At 39.9% G+C, this 20,057-nt stretch overlaps 1 protein-coding gene across 2 annotated transcripts; it reads right to left on the reverse strand.

The window, feature by feature from the left end:
- Positions 1 to 1,058: 1,058 nt before the first annotated feature.
- ubp1 (upstream binding protein 1) lies at positions 1,059 to 18,394 on the reverse strand. 2 transcript variants are annotated; one of them, XM_014987691.2, is made up of 16 exons: positions 17,924 to 18,394; positions 13,100 to 13,251; positions 11,287 to 11,363; positions 11,096 to 11,201; positions 10,901 to 11,007; positions 10,616 to 10,768; positions 10,407 to 10,517; positions 8,338 to 8,445; positions 7,979 to 8,085; positions 7,817 to 7,871; positions 6,257 to 6,350; positions 5,860 to 5,950; positions 5,651 to 5,769; positions 5,421 to 5,563; positions 4,306 to 4,357; positions 1,059 to 4,204 (listed from the first exon to the last, which is right to left on the reverse strand). In XM_014987691.2, exons 1-16 carry the CDS (start codon positions 18,004 to 18,006, stop codon positions 4,167 to 4,169), a joined length of 1,596 nt encoding a protein of 531 aa, XP_014843177.1. In that variant the 5' UTR covers positions 18,007 to 18,394; the 3' UTR covers positions 1,059 to 4,166. The 2 variants fall into 2 exon arrangements, with proteins under 2 accessions (XP_014843177.1, XP_014843176.1); XM_014987690.2 differs by lacking the exon at positions 17,924 to 18,394 and adding an exon at positions 16,207 to 17,865.
- Positions 18,395 to 20,057: the final 1,663 nt, after the last annotated feature.

Consider the following 20,057-nt stretch of genomic DNA (forward strand, 5'->3'; position numbering starts at 1 on the left):
ACATATTCAGTGTTATTGTTCTCATTCCATCCACTGACTCATTTATTTATATTTTAGTTATTTTTGGTTTATGTCTACATAAATGAACATCTTCTACTATTCTAAATACCAAAGTGTTTTAAAATAAAACGGGCAACAACAGAGCACTCATGTTGTATTACTGGCACTATCATTTTGTAACTGGGTATTTTTCAGTCAAGTCAAGCATAACAATATTCTGGTTTCTTAAAAACAAATCTTATAGCTAAGCAACAGGATGGTGACCCTAAAATTACAGCCAAAGCTGCAATGTAATGGTTCTGATTGAAGCTAATACATGTTATAAGAGTCTAGTCAAAGTCCTATTTAAAATTCCGTTGAGAATTTTTGGAAAGGATTGAAAATGTATGTTAACGGGCATTCTCCAACTAATCTCACCAAGCATAAGATATTATACAAACAAGGATTAACTAAAATATTACTGTGGATTTGGAAAACTGGGTTAGACAAAACTTGTAGCTTTAGATTAGGCAAAAAGCTTCTAGAAAGCTTTTGGGGTCTGAACTCAAATTCACTCCACTTTTTTTTTCTTGTAGAAATTGTTCAATACAGTGAATCAAATTCCTTCCATTTCTACTTCATAGTTGCACCATTTACCATCATACTAAAGAGCATGAAGTTCATGGTTGCAATGTTGAAAAAATCTAATTGATACTGTAAAAAAAAAAAAAAAAAGCATCTCATGTCATTCTAATTCATGTATTGAAACCTATGCACCTCCATTCAATTCCAGATTATCTAATAAATATAATTACGTTTAAATTATCTGCTTGAAGGGTTCTTAATCTATAGCTTAAATTTATTTGACCACAGTCCTTCAGTTGCACAGTGACAAACTGGGCACATATATTTGTTTTTTTTTTTCCCTAATGTTCATTCAGTGGGTGAAACGTAATTACATAAAAGTGTAATCTTAGATACCATGAGAAAAGAAAACAGTCATCCTGACAGATAAAATTCAGCTTAAAGAGTATGCCCCTCATCATTTTCTTCTTGAATAAATATGCAGAACACAGGAGTAAGTTATGAAATTATTTATTCCCAGCACATGTGGTTGTGTACATCTCCAGCATATGATACTGTGCACATGAGAAGCATCAGGTTAACAGTGGTCACCTCTTTCCGGCTCGTGCTCACACAGACAGGCAGACGGTTGGTCAGGCCTTCAGCAGACTAAAACTAAAACTTTTTTCCTTTTTCATTTTTACATCCACTCTATTCTTACAAACGCTAGAGTTGATGAACACAGGTTTCTCTGTTGTAGCACTCGCGTTCGTCCGCGCAGACGCCTCAGGAGCTACAGTCCTGGCTCTGGTGCATGTCGAGACACAAACAGCTGCTTTCATAGCCTTGAGAGTTTTATTTGTCGAACTCCTTCTGATCTAGTAAGAAAAGGATGTTGAGGGTGTAGGACTAATGACTACACATCGAACTAGAAGTTTGTGAATTTCTTCAGTGCAGGCTTGGTCTCTAACGTATGGAAAAAGTAACAGGGGGGGAGAAAAGTTTCGGGGGATACACTCACTGACAAATTTATCTGTCTCCCAAATATCCACATGCTCTTTACTAAGTAGCAAGCTAAACACGACTTCTTTAACCAGCAGAAAAAAACAAACGTTTGACATAATGAACAAAATGATACACATGCACACAAATTCTGACACCTTGACAATGTAAACCTCTTCGAAAATGCCAAAACGGACCAACTTGAACCAAAGCGGAGGCCTCAAGCGTGGTGAGGTTTCCTTTCGCTTTTTGTTAAGGCCACTCAGAACGCGACCTGTACGTTCTGTGCTAGGCTACGACTCAAAGTTCCCAAGAATGATGTGGCATTTTGATGCATTGCCACTGCATACAGGAGCACTCCAATTACTTAGAAGATCATGGAAAACCTCGTTAATTACTAATTGAATTCAAAAAGTGAAACAAATTCATTATACAGAGGGAGGTCTTTAAAGCATTTATTGCTGTTAATTTTGATGGGCTAACCAAACCACAGAATTCAAATCCTCAACATTATAATACAATAAAAGACCAAATAATAATAATAATAAAAAACCTTAATGCAGAAGTGTAATGCTATGGCCATTTTATGGTCCACACAACCATCTCTCCGAGACCCTCAGCAGGTCATTGGTAAAGAAGCCGGCTGTCAGACTGCTGTATCAGACTGTATTAATGGAAAGTTGGGTGGAAGGAAAAAATATGGTACAAGCTCACACCACACAGATGTACTCAGGATATGAAGCACAACGGTCCAATTCCTCGTGTTAAGCCACTCGAAAGCTAGAGACAATGGCAGAAACAGGAGTGCTGCTCAATGGTCCAATGTCCTCCGTCCATATTGAAAACTAAATTTAGCATTTAATAAAAAAAAAAAAAAAAAAAAAAAAAGGTCCCAAAATGATCCCAAGGGGTCTTAAGGAAGAGTGGAGAGGCACATCCACCAAGTAGCTTGAGGTTCTTTGGGAAGTTTTCAGTCTGATCATTTGGGCCAAACTCACCTGACCTTAACCCCACCACAACCTTTTTTTTCCTCCTTCCACTAAACTTTCCATTAATATGCCTGGACACAGCCCTTTGAACAGATTCCTTGAGGTTGTTAATAACTTTCTGCTACATAACCATCAAATTAGCACCTTCTACAACCTGATTCTTAATGGTAATAAAAAAATAAAACCTTTTTAATCTCGTGTAATAAGCCAGTTTTTGGACAAACAGTTTTGGTTTCCATGAGTCATCAAAACAAACTTGATACAAATCACTGTGTGTGTAATGATCTAGTTGAGTTTCACCTTTTCAATTAAGTTACTTAAAACAATTTGGCAATTTCTAATTTATTGAGATGCAACCGTATGCCTCACCTGCTGCATAATGCTTACAGTAAAAATGGATCTGGAATCAAGGCTTCGGCACCCGGTACAAAATTTGCCGTTTTAAGTCCACCCTCCCCCAACTTTTAAACCAGCTTTAGTGCTTTAAATTTGCACAAATTCAAGACCCACTGCAGTTTATTCCCTCTCAGATCACACCTGTCAGTCAGTCAGTTTCCTGTTTGGTCCACTATAAAGTAGGTTTCGTTTAAATAGGCACTAATGCTCCACTGGATAGCATCGTCGAGGGGTTTTATCAACTAATTCCCAAAGTCCTCTCGCCATAATTCTGTAAACCAGTGTTTTAATAAAGCAGAGAAGTCAAATAATGATGTGTATGTACTCCGTGTATATACTTGAATTAAAAAAATAAAAAAATAAAAGCCAAGCTAATGAGCTGTTATGGCACCAGAAAGAGAGTAAATTCATTAAGAGGAACAGAAAGAGCCGACTCATAATTAGGCATCAACTAAAAAAAAAAATAAAAAAAAAACTGTAAAAGCGCAGGCCATACTGGACACACGTTAGCTGAGCGAGACGCAATGTCGACAGAGATATGGCTGTAAGTTTAAATCACATAGTGAGACAATGTGATAAGAACTGATGACGTCATTTTAAAATAGCAAAAAAAAAAAAAAAAAAGCCAAAAATGAGAGCACTTCCACTCATTTACCCTGAATATTTGCTCAGCCAATTAGAGAAAGTTAATTAAGACATCCCCGTCAAAGAATGTTAAGTAAGCAGAGTAAGCGGAGTTTGTCGTTCAAGCAACTTGGTATGGATTGCATGCTGTTCAGCAGTACAGTTTCATCAAATACTGGCCTAACGCTGGTTGTTTAGGAAGGGCAACAAGCAATAAGGTGACTTTTTCTTCCTGTCTCTTGCATGCCAGAGCACCATCCACCCCTCTCCCTTGGAGCCTCCACCCTCCCACCTCCACACAGAAACTATATATAAGACAAAAAAAAAAAAAAAAAATTAAAATTAAATCAAAATACATTGAACAATGTTAACTACCCCCTGATCTCAAATCCTCCCCGATCTCTTCTCCTAACCTTCATCTTAATAATGTTTTCAATATGAAACAGTGGACACACCCATGTCAGATTCTAACATTTACATGGCTTCGGCGCAGTCACTCTGCTTTCCATCGAGCGATCGCTAAAGAGAGACGGGGAGGATGCAGAGCGACAGAAGGAGGCTTCTGCTCCAAAGCAGAGGATGGAGTATTAGTGACGCCATCTGTGCTCCTCACTACTTCAAGATTAGATGAAGTCCTTCGCCCAACTCATCTGGAAAGAGAACAGAAAAGAGGAAAGGGAGAGTAAATCCTAAAATACGGAGAATATGGATAATTACCAGCTCCTCCCTCGTTTTGGAATCGTGTGCTTACCTTTGACAGTGCTGATCAAAAAACAGCTCTCGTCAGACAAGTTGTAAACCATCTAAGAGAACAAATGAGGATAAATGTTGAGTTTTGTTCGATATGTCTGCCAATATTCTCAAAATATGATTTCCTGGTGTTGTTGAAGTAACATCAGTCAATCTAGTAATGCAAAAAACAGTAGAGTATAAATAAGATTCAAATTAGAGAGGTTTGTGGTTTATTTCTCTCCTCAGCTTGCAGATTCAAATCGGCACAAGATGAACCTAGACGAAAATCTGTCATTTGTGAAATGTTTAACACTTTACATACTTAAAAGTATGTCATTTAAGTTTATATTTCAATTTTAATTAATCTGTAATCCTCATAATAAAATATTCATTCAGCTGTTTTAGTTTACAGGCGAAGTGGAGCATTCAGGCAAAAACTGTCTTTCTCTGAGTAACAGCATTTCCTGTTTTTTTTTTAATAAAATCACTTTCAGTTTTGTGTCCCAACATGTTATTCTGGCGTCTACTTTATGTTTCTCCGTTGCAATCATCACTACAGACTGGTTTGCCTTTTCAGACTTCCAAGCTGGTAAAACAATTCCTGTTGGTAGAAAGCTTAAGGTACATTTTTAAAAACATTCTTTTTAAATAGTTGAGTTGATAAGGAGATTGTGCCAACGATGGAGATTATAAGTGGAACTGCACCAGCTGCTCTTTACATGGGCCACAAAAACAGATTAGAGGGATAGATGAGTATTTTGAGGCTGGGAATGATGTTGCACCTGAGTTGAGCATATTCTTGTTGCAAATTAAAAGATGGATAAAATGCAGCGTAACATATTCTCCTGACTCAGTGATTTCAGGTGAATCGACATGTCTCGATAGGTTTTCATGATGGAGCTATTGGCATACAAGGGACAATTTTTCATATTTTTAATGGAAAACACTGATTACAAAAAAAAATGCATCATTTTCTCATTTGTAAGCAAAAGATATGAATATTTTTGCAAAAATAGTTCACGACTTGATCAGTGGAACAGATGTAGTTTTCCACTACAGTTAAATTGTCTGTTTTTAGATGATGATGCGGTTAAAAAAAAAAAAGGGAGTGGAGTGGTGTGTGCATGCCAATACCTGGTCGCTTAGTAGGATGTGTATGCCTGTCGGACCCTGCCTGTACACCTGGTGGATCCTTCCCAATGGAATGTCGCACACAGATGCAATCTTACGGATGAGTTCTGCAGCTGTGAGCTCCTCCAAATACAGAGCGTGGTATACTGAAGGGACACAGACAGGCGACGGCGTTAAAGACTTGTGCAAACACGTTTCAGTACTCCATTAGTGTCGAGAAACATTTTGTTCACCGTGTAAACTAGCAGAGCTCCGGTGTTCTCCATTTTCTATTGTGCAGTGTCTCTCCAGCAGGGGGCTCCCTTGAGGAGACTCCTGACAGACGTACACTGTCAATCTGGGACGCACTGACCTGCAACGAGAGGGGACAGTTTACCCACACGGCCACGTAGACGGGCTCACTTTCAGCGCTTTTTCTTCTTACACCAGACACTTTTCTCACCTGGATTTGAGAGCATTGAAGAGTCTGATCCCATCAGCCGGCCCACAAATCTGGACCAGGTCGTCCCGGGTTAACTTCAATAAATCAGAACCTGCGACAGGACAGAGTAAGAGTTTTGCTCCAGTCGTTCTCATGGTCCTAATGTTTACACAGCAGGGCATCTGATTACAGAAATAAAACTTATAAGACTTTTATTTTGGATCCTTTAAGTGGAAGCACAAATAATTTGTACACTCTTAAAGTGAAATTCAAGAACTTTAACAATCTGAAGGTATGTTTTCAAACTTTTCCAGCACAACACCGTCTTTTTTTAGTTTGTTACCCACTTTCCTGTCAATTCACCATCAAATAAAGGCCACTAGAGCCAATAAAACCTTAAAAAAAAACGTGTACAAACCTGAGAAATGAGAGAAGAGTCTAGTGTAGGAGCTGAAGCGGTTCTTCAACAGCCACTTCTGAGCGTCCTGTATGGAGGCAGTGGGGCTCAGCTGCTGCACAGACGAGACAGAAAGACTTCAGTCGCAACAACACCGAGTTCAACTTTCTGTTAGCAACCATAATGCCAGATGTACTAATCAACATTTGACTAAATGAAGCGATAATAATCGGACCACTTCCATGTAGCTCACAGCGAGTTGAGATGAGACCAAACATGAGATGATGCAATTGAAGCAAAAGCTGGCTCCACAAAGGTGTGACCTATTAGGCTGGATACACTTGCATGCCACACTTTTCAGGTTTTTTATTTGGGAATAATAAAAAAAATAGCTTTATATTCGTCTCACTTTATGATTATACCATACTTTGTGTTTGGGCTGAACAAGCACATATAACGCAAGCCTTTCTTATCAGAAAATGCCAATAATTATTGATTAGTTTTTGTTTTAAATATCTGAAATACTATCAAACTGGTAGTATGATGTTTCCCGTTTCATCCAGTTTTCACTCCTAGCTGTAGTTTTTATGTTTTTAAGCATTTATGAGGCACAATGGTGAAACCTCAAACTGCTGCTGCACAATCGATGCATCTGCATGTCTATTGCGACATGTATCGTTATTGATTTATTGTCCAGTCCTGATTTGTGTTGCGTCGTCACAAAAATTAATCGCAACATGAAAACAGGTGAAAAAGTTCAAGGAGTTTTAATCGTTTTTCCAAGACTCAAATTAAGTGCATCAACATTTTATTAAACGTCTCCACAAAAATGAAACCTTGTTCAATCTGAACTCGATTAATGTCAAAGCGGTGACATAATTTGAATGGATCTGTGTTTTCACAGAAACAGCCATAAATGTGCAGATATTTTCTTTTCACCTGACAATTTAATGCGTTTGTGTACAGATATATGAACACTGATGATTAAAGATGTCCGATTAAATGTGACTAGGGCTGAAATGATTAATCCAATTAACTGGGATGAATCAATTACTGAAATAACTGCCAACTGAATTAGAAATCGATTATTAACTGGAGTATAACGACTCAAAAAGGCCATTTACTTAAAAAACCCCAACAAACTCAGAGCAAATATTAAGTCAAAACTGTACTAAAAATTTAGCATTTAACATTAAGAATATTTGTGTATAAATATGTTTTACCCTGAACTCCTTAAGTGGGATAGTTTTGCCTTCACCTGGTTCAGATTCTGTAAAATAAATCTACAAATATTCACTAAAGGCATCCATTGTTATTGTATTTTAAGCCAAAAAATGTAAAGTTTCTCATTTAAAAAAGGAATTGATTTGTTTATTTGCATCTTTTAGTGCATTTCTAATATCGTATAAAAAGTTTTAAATGGTTAAATGAAAAATCTCTAAAATGAGCCAATTAAAAAAAAAAAAAATCTAATTAGTTGTCACAATAATCAATAGAATAATCGATTACTAAAATAATGGTTAGCTTCAGGCCTAATTGTGACCAAATCAGCCAGGAGCAGAAACACAACTAGATACTAACCTCCGAGTTGCCATGGCCACCAGGATCTGCTTGGTGATTGGGTGAGGATGAGTCACTGGAAAACAAAAAAACAAACAAAAAAAAAATTAAAAGATCAACATGAATGACTTTTCAATGCGACCATGAAAATGAATGAATTCGCTAAACAATAAACTGAAGTACCTGTCCAGCACCGAGGAGGTTGTGTAGGTGGAAAGTGGGGTGGAGGTGAAGGAGGGGGTAGCTGCCTGGCTGGTGCTGGTGTAGGCGGCGTCTGGCCACGGGGAGCACTGGGCAGAGACACAGACGTATATAAATACTGCAGCGATTACACACCGATAATAAAATAAATGAAACTTTAAATACGTCTAAGAAAAGTGTGTGGAAAAGTAAGTATACACTGGGAATTTAGCTTTGCGCCACTCCTCCAAATTACAAACACTATCCCAATCACACCAGTTGAATGTTTACTGGTTTGAAATGGAGACGGAGAATAGACGGCAGGACCAGGAAGGAGCGGGAGAGGACAGCAGGGTGCTTACACTGCCTCTCTTGGCCAAGGAGTCGCCACAGTCAGCGGGAAGTGTCCGCTTGCTGGACTTTTTCAGCTCATGGTCACCCGAATCTTCTATGATGGGTTCAAGCCTCGTCTGCATTCAGACACACAGCAGAGGTTAGCTGGCCTGTGACTCACACCAACACACACACACACACAGATCGGGGACTTCTCACCCAGTACCAAAAGAAAAGTCCAAAAAAACCCTAAAGGATTTGTTGGATCTATATTCTCAGGTTTCCTACACATAATTCATGTAAAAACTCCAGACTTTTCTTCAGAGTTGTCAGTTCTTTTCGCCCAGTTTAAAATGGAAAGAAACGTTTCTGGAGGGAAGGACGAGCAAGAAAGGAAAGAAGCGAGGAAGAAGAAGAAACAAAGAGAGGAAGGACTGAAGGGATGACAAGAAAGGAAGGAAACTAGGATACAAGCAAGTGAGAAACAAAGGACAAGCAAGAAAGGAAGGAGACTGAAGAGAAAGAAGGAAGTTTACAAGGTATAAGAAGATATTAGGAAGAAAGGAAGGAGGTGCAAAGAGGGGAAAATAGAGGGAAAAAGAAAGACAAGATGACAAAAAAGAAGGGAAAGAAGGAAAGCAAAGAAGAAGACAGGACAAAGGCATGAGGAAGGAAAGAAATAATTTATGGGACAAGGAATAGAGTGAAAATACAAATATTTTGATACATTTTAACCTCCATTCTTGTCCAGATTGGTAATACTACAATTGTGCTTTGAAGGTTTTACTTCTCTACAGACTCAACTTGTTGCTGATGGTGTGCAATTACATTTTTAGTTCTTGTCTGAAACATGCGCATCAACTTCTTACAAAAAAAGTTAAAAAAACAACACGTCAAATACAAACAAGTCGTCGAGTTTCTGTCCGACGAATCTGTACTGCAAAACTTTGGGAGCCAATCACAAGAGTCCGTCTCGACTCAGCAGTTTGCCGTTTTAGAAATATCGGTGTAAAATATTAAATATTTCTACACTGATGTTGGCCTCTGTTAAATTGTGTGATTTCTTCTTCTCATATCACATCTGTGAAGCTACATTATTAAGATAATTTGTAGAAAATAATCACAGCGATCTGCAGAATTGATGCTCAGCTCACCGCTCGCTCTGCAATGCAACTAGGTTGTTTATTTGAACCTGAAGCAGGTAACTGCTAAGATTTATGGGTAAATCTTTTTTTATTGAGATTGTCCTTAGTCTCCCAGTGTGTTTGTGTTTGCGTAGGTTTATAACCCAGGCTGTTGTTTCTATAGTAAAAGTTGTGAATAACCAGAGGCGGTGCACCACAGCTTTACTTCAGAAAGACGGTTTTGCGTCATTGCAAACTGTCTCCAAGTGCAAATAACGCACTGCTTTCTTTTAGTAGCAGGAAGTGGTTTTCGCAACTATAGCAGCAGCCTAAACATTATATATAAGAAGAGGCCACTGACCCCGCTGCTCAGGAAAAACTGCAGTGTTAATCTTTGAAGTATCTCTAGTGGATTGAAGCTTTACGCTCAGGATGGGAGTTATTGTCACGAACCACAGCAACTTTAAAGGTTTGTTTTAATCTATTATTTTAAGAAGCCAGTTCTCCTAATCCAATGCAACTGGATTAAGCATGTGAGCCAAGATAATTAATAAGCTTAAGAATCAAACTGTGCTTCAATTTCTTAGTCGGGTGGATTATTAATAAAATATCAATCAGGAAGGGTGGAAGTGAAAGCTCTGCATAAAGATAACATCGCTTCGCTTTGCGTTTCCTCCCTGGAGTTTTTTACCAAAGAGGTTTTAACGACACCTTTGTTACCAGAGACAAACAGTGATGCAACCATATGAATCCTCAGTGACTCTGGAGTAAAAATCCAGGCTCTCAAAAGGACAGAACAAAACGAATGGCAGCTCTGTCCATTAACACGCAATTGCTTCGGATTATTGCTAGCAGTGACTCTGCTGGAGTTAATGCAGTGGAAAAAACTCTGGTGCCATCCTTAAACTGTGTTGTAAAATGACATTTCCTTTGTGCAAAAGCAAAAATAAGCCTTTAAGAGGAATCATTCTAACCTCTGATAGTATAGTGGTATCATAGGAGGGTTGGTACTTCTCCTTCTCCTGAGGGGTGCGCTTCTCCATTTTCTCCCTGTCAGTCTTCTGCTTACGGTCGGCCCCCTTTGGCTGAACAGGGAGAAGACAAGGAGAAACAATGATATATATATATATAAAAAAAAAACAACAAAATGTGTCATTTTACCAGGAAGAGACAAAGTGTGTACCTTAAAAACTTTAATCTGACAGGAAGCGGAGTGGAGGTGCTCCGTGTACTCTCCACCGTCTCCCTGGGTGAACGTGTCGATCTGGATCCTGAACGGGACGCCCTTCTCTCCGCCATGCTTCCTGGGGGTGAACTCCGTGCTGATGCAGTGCACCTGCAGACACGACCGAGGCGATGTGATCAAGAGACGCCGTTTGATGTGGAAACTCGGGTGGCAGCAGGCGAAAGGAGAGCGAGTGTGGTTAGAGAATGTGAGGACTTTTTTTTTTGTTTGTTTTTTTTTTACCTGAACGAAAACAGACGTTCTTTTGTTCATGTCCCACAGAAACTCTGCAGCGTTGAGCTGGGAGGAGTGAGTCTTGGGCTCAACAATGCCCACTGACATGGGAATATCTGTTTCAGACAGAGATATTTGAGCTGCGCATCACACACACACGCACGGGACAGTAGAAGGTAAACATTTCTCTGCAGGCTTCTTTACCGATGTCAAGGAGACGGTCCCCAGGACGATTCCACTTCCAGCCCTCCAGCTGCTGGTGCTCCGTGTACTGCAGCCGCCGGTCATGAAACACTACCCGTACTGTGCTCTACACATACACATGCATGTTAGATATGAGGAGCACAAGATGCAAGAAGCAGATGTTTCTCCTCTAGCTGCAGCGGTTCCCTCACCTTCACCATCTTGTTGTTGAGCTCTGGTAACTCCCCTGCTTTCCTGTTGTCCAACATGCGGATCTCATAAGACTGGCCTGAACGGGAGAAAGGAGAGAAACCGGATGAAGTACCCAATGCAAAGATAAAATAAATAAAAATTACATTCTGGTTTCGCAATAATCCTGGTTTTTTAACAATCTTATACCAAATATGTAAATTTCTTCCTTGCAGTTCCCAGCAGGGATAAAAACACTTCATAATGGATCAATCAGTTGCAGCCAATTGATCCACCAATCAGCCGCAACGCTTTTAATTATGACAATAATAAAACGAAGAAACCACTCAGGTTTAACAGTTAGATGGAAAAGACGCAACACAGGGAATGCAACATGAAAAAACTTACATGGTTGAATTTACAAACAAACGCCGCACTTTACATTTCAGATAAAACTGCTTCCTGCATTCCTGGGTAAAGATCAGCTGAATAATGGCTGCCATTAAATCCGCTGTTTACTTTATTCATCATATAAAAAAAAACATCCTGATGAAGTGATTATGAAGCTACATGCAGTTTGTTTTTTCTGTATGTGACACATGTTTGTGTTATCAGTCTATATTACAAAAACAATAAACTGGCCAAAAAATAAATACATTTAGCTCCCGATTCTGGTCAAGTTAGAAGTTTTTGTTTCTTAACAAAACAACCTAAAGACAAATTTTTAAAAAAATGAGTTCTCATAAAATGCATATTGAATGCAAAAGGATTTCTTGCAATAAATATAAAGTTCATCTTAATTTCCCTTAAACACTTGAAAGCGTTTAATACCTGAGCCTCATGATGCGTCAGTCATGATGAGTCACCTGCAACATGCAGACTTACAAGTTCTCTACCTTTGAAAACAACAAATGTCACCGAATGTACTACAGACAACGAGAGCCTGCGCAGTGCTTAAACGTTTAGCTGACATTTATTACAGCAAGTCACCATTACGATCTGTTTATCAAATGTAACAATACATTAGGGTGAAGCTAGTCAGACATCCTGAATGTTTGGGGCGTATCCTTCCCTCCACACACCTGACTCGGGTGGGTGGATAGATACTTTATTTATAACCAAGTAGCTCTTAACAGACTTCTGGCGCTAAAGCAGAGAAACATCTAAAACATGAAGGACGGAGCTCCTGAGGACCAGAAGTGAAAATCACTAACTTAAGAGTAATCATTCAACCCTACAGTCATGTTTTTAAACTGTGGGAGAAAGCCAGAGTACCTGGAGCGAATCCACTAATGCATGAGGAGAACCATAAAAACTCCCAGGCTGGAAGTTGATCCTAGCACCTTCTTGATGCAAGGCTACAGTGCTGCCCAATTTATTATCCAGTGCAATTTTTATATGGGACCGTTTGTGCTAAATATCCAAAACTCTCCATTTTACAAAAACAGTTTTCTCCTCTGTCGGAATTAATTCAAGTGCTGAATTTTGTGTGTAGAAACTACAGGCGATGGGCGTAAAATTTACAGATATTAAAAAGTCTGTGTAGCTAAAGTTGCACAATATTCTGAGCTGCAATCATACTGGTAGCACCAACTAACAGTGAGGTAGGTTTTTACATTTCGAGCATCATGCACAAATCTTCTAGAGTTTGTTAAACTCAAAAGAGTCAAAGAAACATTACGATGGAAGAACAGAAAGCAAAAGGAAAATTGGGAGTAATTCCTATCAAGGTAGCCGTCTTGATATTGAAAAGTTTATCACAGTTGCATGTTTTCTTAAAATTGAGCGACGCTGCTTGGAGTTTAAGTAGTTTCAGTGAATTAAATATCCCGTTACCTTGGTTTAGGTATGTGAGCGTCTCGTCGTGCAGCTTGACAGCAGGCGAGGTGGCGGCGCACAGCACATACTGGAATGGGGGATTTTTGGTCTTGCTTTCAGGTGGAAGGTTGGAGTCCTCCTGCTTAAAGATGGGCAGAGCCAGCACATCGCTGAAAGACAGAGACGGACGAGTCAGGGAGGCGGCAGGATGCAGAAAAGACCAAAAAACAAAATGACATCTGAAGAGCTGAAGCACAGCTTAATGATATCCAATATAAAGCTTAACTCAAGTCTTAATGCTGCAGAGTTTTTTTTTTTTTAATCTCATCTCTAGTGTTTAACTTTATTGCCTCATAAGCGCCATAATATTTGAAAAGCGTAAATTATTTCTGCCTCCATTTGTCAAAACTGGATTCTCTTGGTTCTTATCTCAAATACATTTGTCACACTTAAAACTTCCAGATTAAGTTATTAAACAAATCTGCCTGTTTTAGGGGCGATAAAGGCGCTTCATTGATCAAACTGGTCTCTTATTATAGATGCATGAGGCTTCAGCACGACGCATGATTAGAAACACCCCGACACCGCTCAAGATGCTGACGTGTGTCATTTCTCACACTTCCCAGCTACTCCAGACAGACGACCTGTCCTCAGTTAACCCTGACAAACACTAATGTTGGCTGAATCGAGCATGTGTGTGTGTGTGTGTGTGTGGATCTGCGTCCAAATCAGGAAAAATACTGAAAAATTAACTCCATCACTGAAAAGCATTCCATTTATAGGAATATTTCGCAGAGTCATGAGCGAAGCAGGAATGCCTAAACTTTCTCTCGGTTTCCTTGGTGTAAATATACAGCAGACTGTCCTATTGTAACCCTACTGAGCCGTCCAAACCGCCGTCCTTTGACCTATACTGGCCACCTGAAACCTGAAGAGTGTCTTCCACTGAAACATTTTGTTCCCACCAGCTGCTGACTTCAAACCCATCCCGGGTATCACAGATAGCACACTCTCTATTTTCACTAATTCACTTAGGTGCATGCCATGAATTCAGCACTGGTGAACTCGCTCGCCCTCATGGGCGACTGGCACACACACCTACGTCACACACAGATAAACAGGCAGGAGGAGGAGGAGGAGGAGAGGGGCGTCTGATAAACACACGCTCATCCCTGGAGGTCTTGCCCCCTGAACGCAGAAATATCAACAGCTCCCAGTGAGCAAAACACAGAGCATAGTGAAAACCCAGTAAGGGAACAGGTGCTTCACCGCAATACCACTTGCAACTTCTGGAGTTTAGAAAATTAAAACAAAACAAAAAAACAAAACAAAAAAAAAACATGGGAAACATTTATGGATTGTACACAGATTGACTGGAAATGCTGACTTTGCCACATTTACAGTGTTTACGCAGCCAGGATTCAGTCCAGCACCCACGTGTTAATCATTTCAGGTCGACACTAAGAAGACAAACACCTGGCTGCAGAAATTAACCAGGATTTCAACAAAGTGACCAAAGTCTGTGTGATGATGCTGCAGCCAGAGGGACTTTAGTTTGTGATTTGATCGTAATAAGTAAGTAGCGATTTCCCGCCGTCTTGTGTTGCTGAACAAAGTCAGTCAGCTGGCTGAAAGAAGGATACATAAATTATCCCCCCCTCTGTCCCACTCTAAATTTGCCTACAAGTATTTCTGGTTGAGAACAACAAGAACAAAAAAGAAAATACAGAGAAAGTAAAGCATCAGAGTTCTGCACCTTTCGACAGCTACTATCCTGCAACTTAGATAAATCTCTGCTCCATCACACATAAATCAGATGACTGGATCATTACCGGGCTTCTGCAGAACTTGCTGCCTACTGAAGAGGAAAATCAGCCGCTGGACTCCCTGTGCTGGAGCAGAGATGCATCTAAACGTGGCAGGACAGTGACTCAACAACTGGAGATGCTACAGTGTATTAAGGCAGCTGTTATTAAAGCTACCGTTTGCTAAACTAATGGCATTAGCAGAATGCTAATAAAACATTTTATAGCCGGCACTGTGAAGTAACAGAGTGGCTGTTTTAAAAACAATCGGAAAATTGGAAGAAATGGAAAAGTTTGATGAACAGCTGGAGATCGTTGACAAAATGTTGCTTTATTTTTAACATAAAACAATCAGAAAAGAAAAGTTTTTATAGCAATGGCTAAGAGAAGATCAACTCAGTGAACCCGACGATATCCTGTAATTCTGGTTTGTCACATCAGTTAGGTATTCATTTCAAATCTATGCCATTTTGTAAAGTGTGTGCAAAACGTATGCACATCAAAGAAAGTTAATTATTTATATAAACGAGCCGTGCATCTGGTATATTCATGAATTACTGTGAAAATTTAGCAGCTTAATTTTCTGCAAACTATATAAAATTATTCATTTTGCTTCCAATGTTTTCTAAATCAAGTTTCTGGACTAAATATTAATGTCCGTCTAACAGTTTTTTGTTTATTCTCAAGAAATACTGATATTCTTATTCTGAACCATAATGGCAAAACATTACAAAAGAAGGCACAACCTCTTCCTCCCTCCAAATATTAATCATTACTCCACAGATCGATAAATAGGGAAAGTTCACAATAAGCACCTCCCTTATTTACACAAAGTTGTGCACAGCATGTTCCATGCTGTCACATGTGAGCCCAGACACATTTAAACAGAGTGAGGCCGCTGGCTCAGACCCAGAGAAAACCCTTTGCATTCCACATACCATCAGAAACAAAGCTACTACCGTCTCCCCACGCACTTCCTAGTCGAAACTAAGTCTGTATATGTTGTAGCAACAAGCCCATTGTGTTTGTGGGGGAACAGGATCAGCTGATCTGACGTGTTTACCTCCCCCTCTTCACAACATGAAACGGGATTTTTTCCGTCTACGGTTTTGTGAATTTGTGTAATCTAATGTTTGACCTCGATCGTGGCACCCCGCAGTGACTGCTGTGCTGCAGTTCTCAAAACAAAGAGAAACCATTACACCCAGTGCAACAGGGAACAACAACAACACCTCCCCAGCCAGACATCTTTAACATTTCACCATCCAGACAGTGTGTGTGTGTGTGTGTGTGTGTGTATTTGTCCTGCATGTCTCTAACCTCATGCTGTAAGCTCCAGCCCCGAGCTCCTGTCCGATGCCAGACAGGCTAGCATCGAAGTCATGCACCAGCCCCGACTCGATGGTGGCATCGTCCATCTTCAGCACCCAAGCCATGGACCCCAGCTCCTTGTCCTCGGCTTCTACCCGGAGGGCCGCCAGCTTGCTTCAGGTAAAGGCTCGGCTAGCGAGCGAGAGAGGGCTCTGCAGCTTGTGAGAGACACCCGTCGGAGCAAAGTTCTGCTGCTAAGCCCGTTAGCTGCTCATCGGCAGGCTGGGAAGGCGAACAGGGAGTTTTGCCCGGAGACTGAATTCACCACCATAATTATGTTTGGCTTATTGAAGCTGTTTTTCCTCCAAACTAGTGGCAAACTGCCCCAGAGAAAGAATAAGTTAGAACCCCATCAGCTAGCAAACAGTCGTGACGAAAGATGCGGACTGATTGTCAGCATGCTAACGTTAGCTAGCTTTACAAAGCCATCTTTTATAAAGCCAGAGCTAACCCAACAGCCTCGTCGACGCTTCGTTGAGTGTTTCCCGACAGCCTGGCGAGCGTCCGTTCAGCAGAATGCAACAAGCTGAGAAACTGTATAGCAAGAGTCCAAAAGCCGCATCCCACGCAGCGTCCGCACAGCTGTTGCTACCTGGCTACCAAGCTAACTAGCATCAACTTCATTTGCTTTGAATCAGCTGCTCAGTGACCTAAACCCAGCGCTCTTCAGGCACACTCTGTACCATTCCAGCCAGGTCCTCTCTTCTCATAGCGGTTGGGAAATCACCGCTCGGGCTTCCCGTCTTTCAGACGTAGTCCTTTAACCATCGAAAATGTACCGTTTGACACAAAAACAGGTATCAACATGGCTCCCTCGATGTTCAGACTGACTCTAGCTTCTTGCTGGTTCACCACCGCCAGCCTCAGGAACGATGCCAGGACGAAAACCATCCAATCACAAGCCGTCTTCTGTGCCCACTGCAGAAGCATTAGCCAATCAGAGGCTTCCCAGCTTCCGTCATTGTGTTTCACTAGCAATGGGAATTCCGAATATTTTCAAGAGATCCGAATAATTTGGCTCATTTTGTAAACGAGTTGGCTGTTTTGCTGATACAGAACTATTTAAAATAGTCAATCCAGGTTCTGGTATTATTTGTATGAGTTATTCTCAAACACAAATATATAAAACAGTATCTCACATTTGATGTGTAATTTCCACCGTCTCACACACTGCACTCACTCTCCCCATGAAAAATGATCGGTCTGTGTTTGCTTTACCTGCCATTACAAGTTTTAGTTTTCCTTTCATTTTTTGACAAGGTGTTAAGACACGTCTTTGCATCAGAGCTCATGCTTGAAATTCACTGGGTCAGTGATTCTAACCAGTTCATAAAGTATGCACAAGTAGAATGATGATTTATCTCTCCGTCACCTTTAAACATGTAAGAATAATTTTTGTCATCGTTTAAATGAAGAAACGAATCAAATGAATCCCAAACTGTGCAAGAATTAATGCCGCATTCAAGCAGAATGCACAGGTATGTTCGGAACTGTATAAAATACACACCGACTCTCATAGTTCACATAAGTGAACCGATCAATTGAGTCGGCTCGTTCTCGACTAACACGCACCACTGTGTTTAGCTCTCAAGAGAAACTGTATATTTACAAAGTAATAACTGTCAACAAAATATGAGCAGTGCACTCAGCTCGGTGAGCTCCGTACCGTGAGTAGCTGCTGCTGTCTCCATCGCCGTGTCTCTGCACCGGAGCCCGGAAGTTTTCGGTGTAGGACTGCCAGAACAACATTTGTACGTCCCAACAGCTGTTGTCGCCCCGTGCGATTCAGTTCTGCTGTAAATCAACGCGATTCAGCCCCCGGCACCACAAGGATCCAAACGAAACCGAAGCGCTTCATTTTCATGTCAGTAAGAGGAGAAGGGGAGAAAAAAAAACACAAAGTCTCGGCCACAGACTTCTAGAGTTGATCTCAGTTTGCTTTTCTCCGCTCCGCCTGGTTAGTGATTATCAGCCGGAGCCTGACGGTGTCGCAAGTGTTGGGGGGTGTAAAGGTTATTTCCCCCCCCCCCTCAGGATACAGACGCTATTTTGGACCGAGGGGCTCGACCCGCCTCACCCCGTAATTAGCGTCTCTTCTTTGGAAATCCCGCTTAATGATTTATATCGAGACCCAAAATCTTTCAATTCAATAAACAAGTGATAATTGAACATAAATGAATCAATATTTTAATTTGTATACATTCATAACTAATTGAAGGTGTAAAATCATATGTTAAAAGCATCGGAAATTATTTATTGGATAATATAAGTAAGAGTGCTAACTAACTCAGTTATAAATAAGGTGATTGGTCTGAAAATAAACTGCTGTGCCGATTTACCAATCAGGTGTTAGAATCTATGTAAGGTGCCAGAGCTATTATAGTGACATTTAAATCGTTACATAATGGAAAATAGTACAGGAAAACATATAAAAAAATGAAACTCAAAGGTCTTAAAGTGGTTTTACAAAATGCTTTTTAAATACTTAAACATCTCAACTTATTTTAAGTATTTCTTATCTAAAATTATGTACAAAATAGAAAAACGGAAGTAAAACACGCTATATAAACGAGGCAATGAAGAAAATGTATTTTCTTGTAGAAATCTAATGCTTTTTTTGTACTAAAACCTAAAATTGGGAATAAAGCAATGTTTCTTTAACAATCAAATAAATAGACTTTATGAAGTAAATGTTCAAAAATGCAATAATAAAGCTTTTGTTTGCTGATGCAGCACATCTTTAGTAAGAAAGAATAAGAGGTTGCTGAGTTTGATTCATAAAAATGAAGCTGGAATATGTGGACAGAATTTCTTGGTGCAGAAAGAATGCATCAGATATTTTAGATTGGTAAAACGTTACATTAAAAAAAATCAAGTACATAAAGATGAAATACTGTCTTAATTTGTAGTTAAATGATATACCAGTTGATGCAGTCAGTGTCTTAGAAATGTTTTACTTTGCAAACTTTTTCACTTCTTATGCAACCGCAAGCTTAAATGTATTTTATGATGCACCAACACAAAGCTGTGCACAATCGTGGAGTGAAAGGAGTGTTATTGCCTTCTGAGGAAAGATTTGAAGAACATTAGTTCACCAACGGCATCATTAAAACAAAGCAACAGGAGGAGTTGCATAAAAATGTAGAAAATCGCTCGTAATGACAAAATGTGAAAGCCGTAATGGGTGGGAATACTTTGGAAAGTCCTAATGATTGTTCTGAGGGATGCGTTCACTGACTTGGCCATTAGGCAGCAGCTCCCTGGGAGTCCAGCAGATTTACGGGTCAGACCTGAGTCTGGTTCTCTCTTCAGCGGCTCCTAAATATACAGCCCAGAGAACGAACAGATGCATACCTGAAATTCAGCACCACCAACTCAAATAGCCATATTGCAGGAGGATTAAATGTTATCTTTTACATGACACCTGAACAAGGCTACTTTATATTTAACGGCTGCATGTTGTCCACATTTCTTTCTGCCTTGCACAGCTTTCAGCAGGATCTGCTGCTTCCTATGTTTACTACACAGGAGCAAATCAAAGCCAGGTTATTGTTCACTATTAAATATAATCACTTAAACCTCGCGGGTTATTCTGTTCACAATCAAAGTGATTTAATTTAATAATATACATTTGAGCAGTCACATGATAAATTAACAATTCTACTCAAAAAACAACGTTTTTGCCCTCCTTTTTGTTCTTTTCATTTCATATTTTTGCAAACTAATAGCTAATTGGCCATTAAATGTGTAACAGTCCAACATCCAGCTCATCATTGTGTGCCAAAAGCGGGAAAATACAA

The sequence above is a fragment of the Poecilia mexicana genome, unplaced genomic scaffold, assembly GCF_051168715.1.
Source record: "Poecilia mexicana isolate PSO_F unplaced genomic scaffold, ASM5116871v1 scaffold_11, whole genome shotgun sequence".
In the NCBI taxonomy this organism is placed as follows: domain Eukaryota; kingdom Metazoa; phylum Chordata; class Actinopteri; order Cyprinodontiformes; family Poeciliidae; genus Poecilia; species Poecilia mexicana.

What these genes read in the sequence shown, in the direction of transcription:
- ubp1 (XM_014987690.2), bottom strand. Translation starts at nt 16,322, where the DNA reads ATGGCTTGGGTGCTGAAGATGGACGATGCCACCATCGAGTCGGGGCTG. An exon ending in TCAACAACAAGATGGTGAAG is followed by an intron (nt 11,202 to 11,286) that starts GTGAGGGAACCG and finishes GTGTATGTGTAG; the next exon opens with AGCACAGTACGGGTAGTGTT. An exon ending in GAACGTCTGTTTTCGTTCAG is followed by an intron (nt 10,769 to 10,900) that starts GTAAAAAAAAAA and finishes TCGTGTCTGCAG; the next exon opens with GTGCACTGCATCAGCACGGA.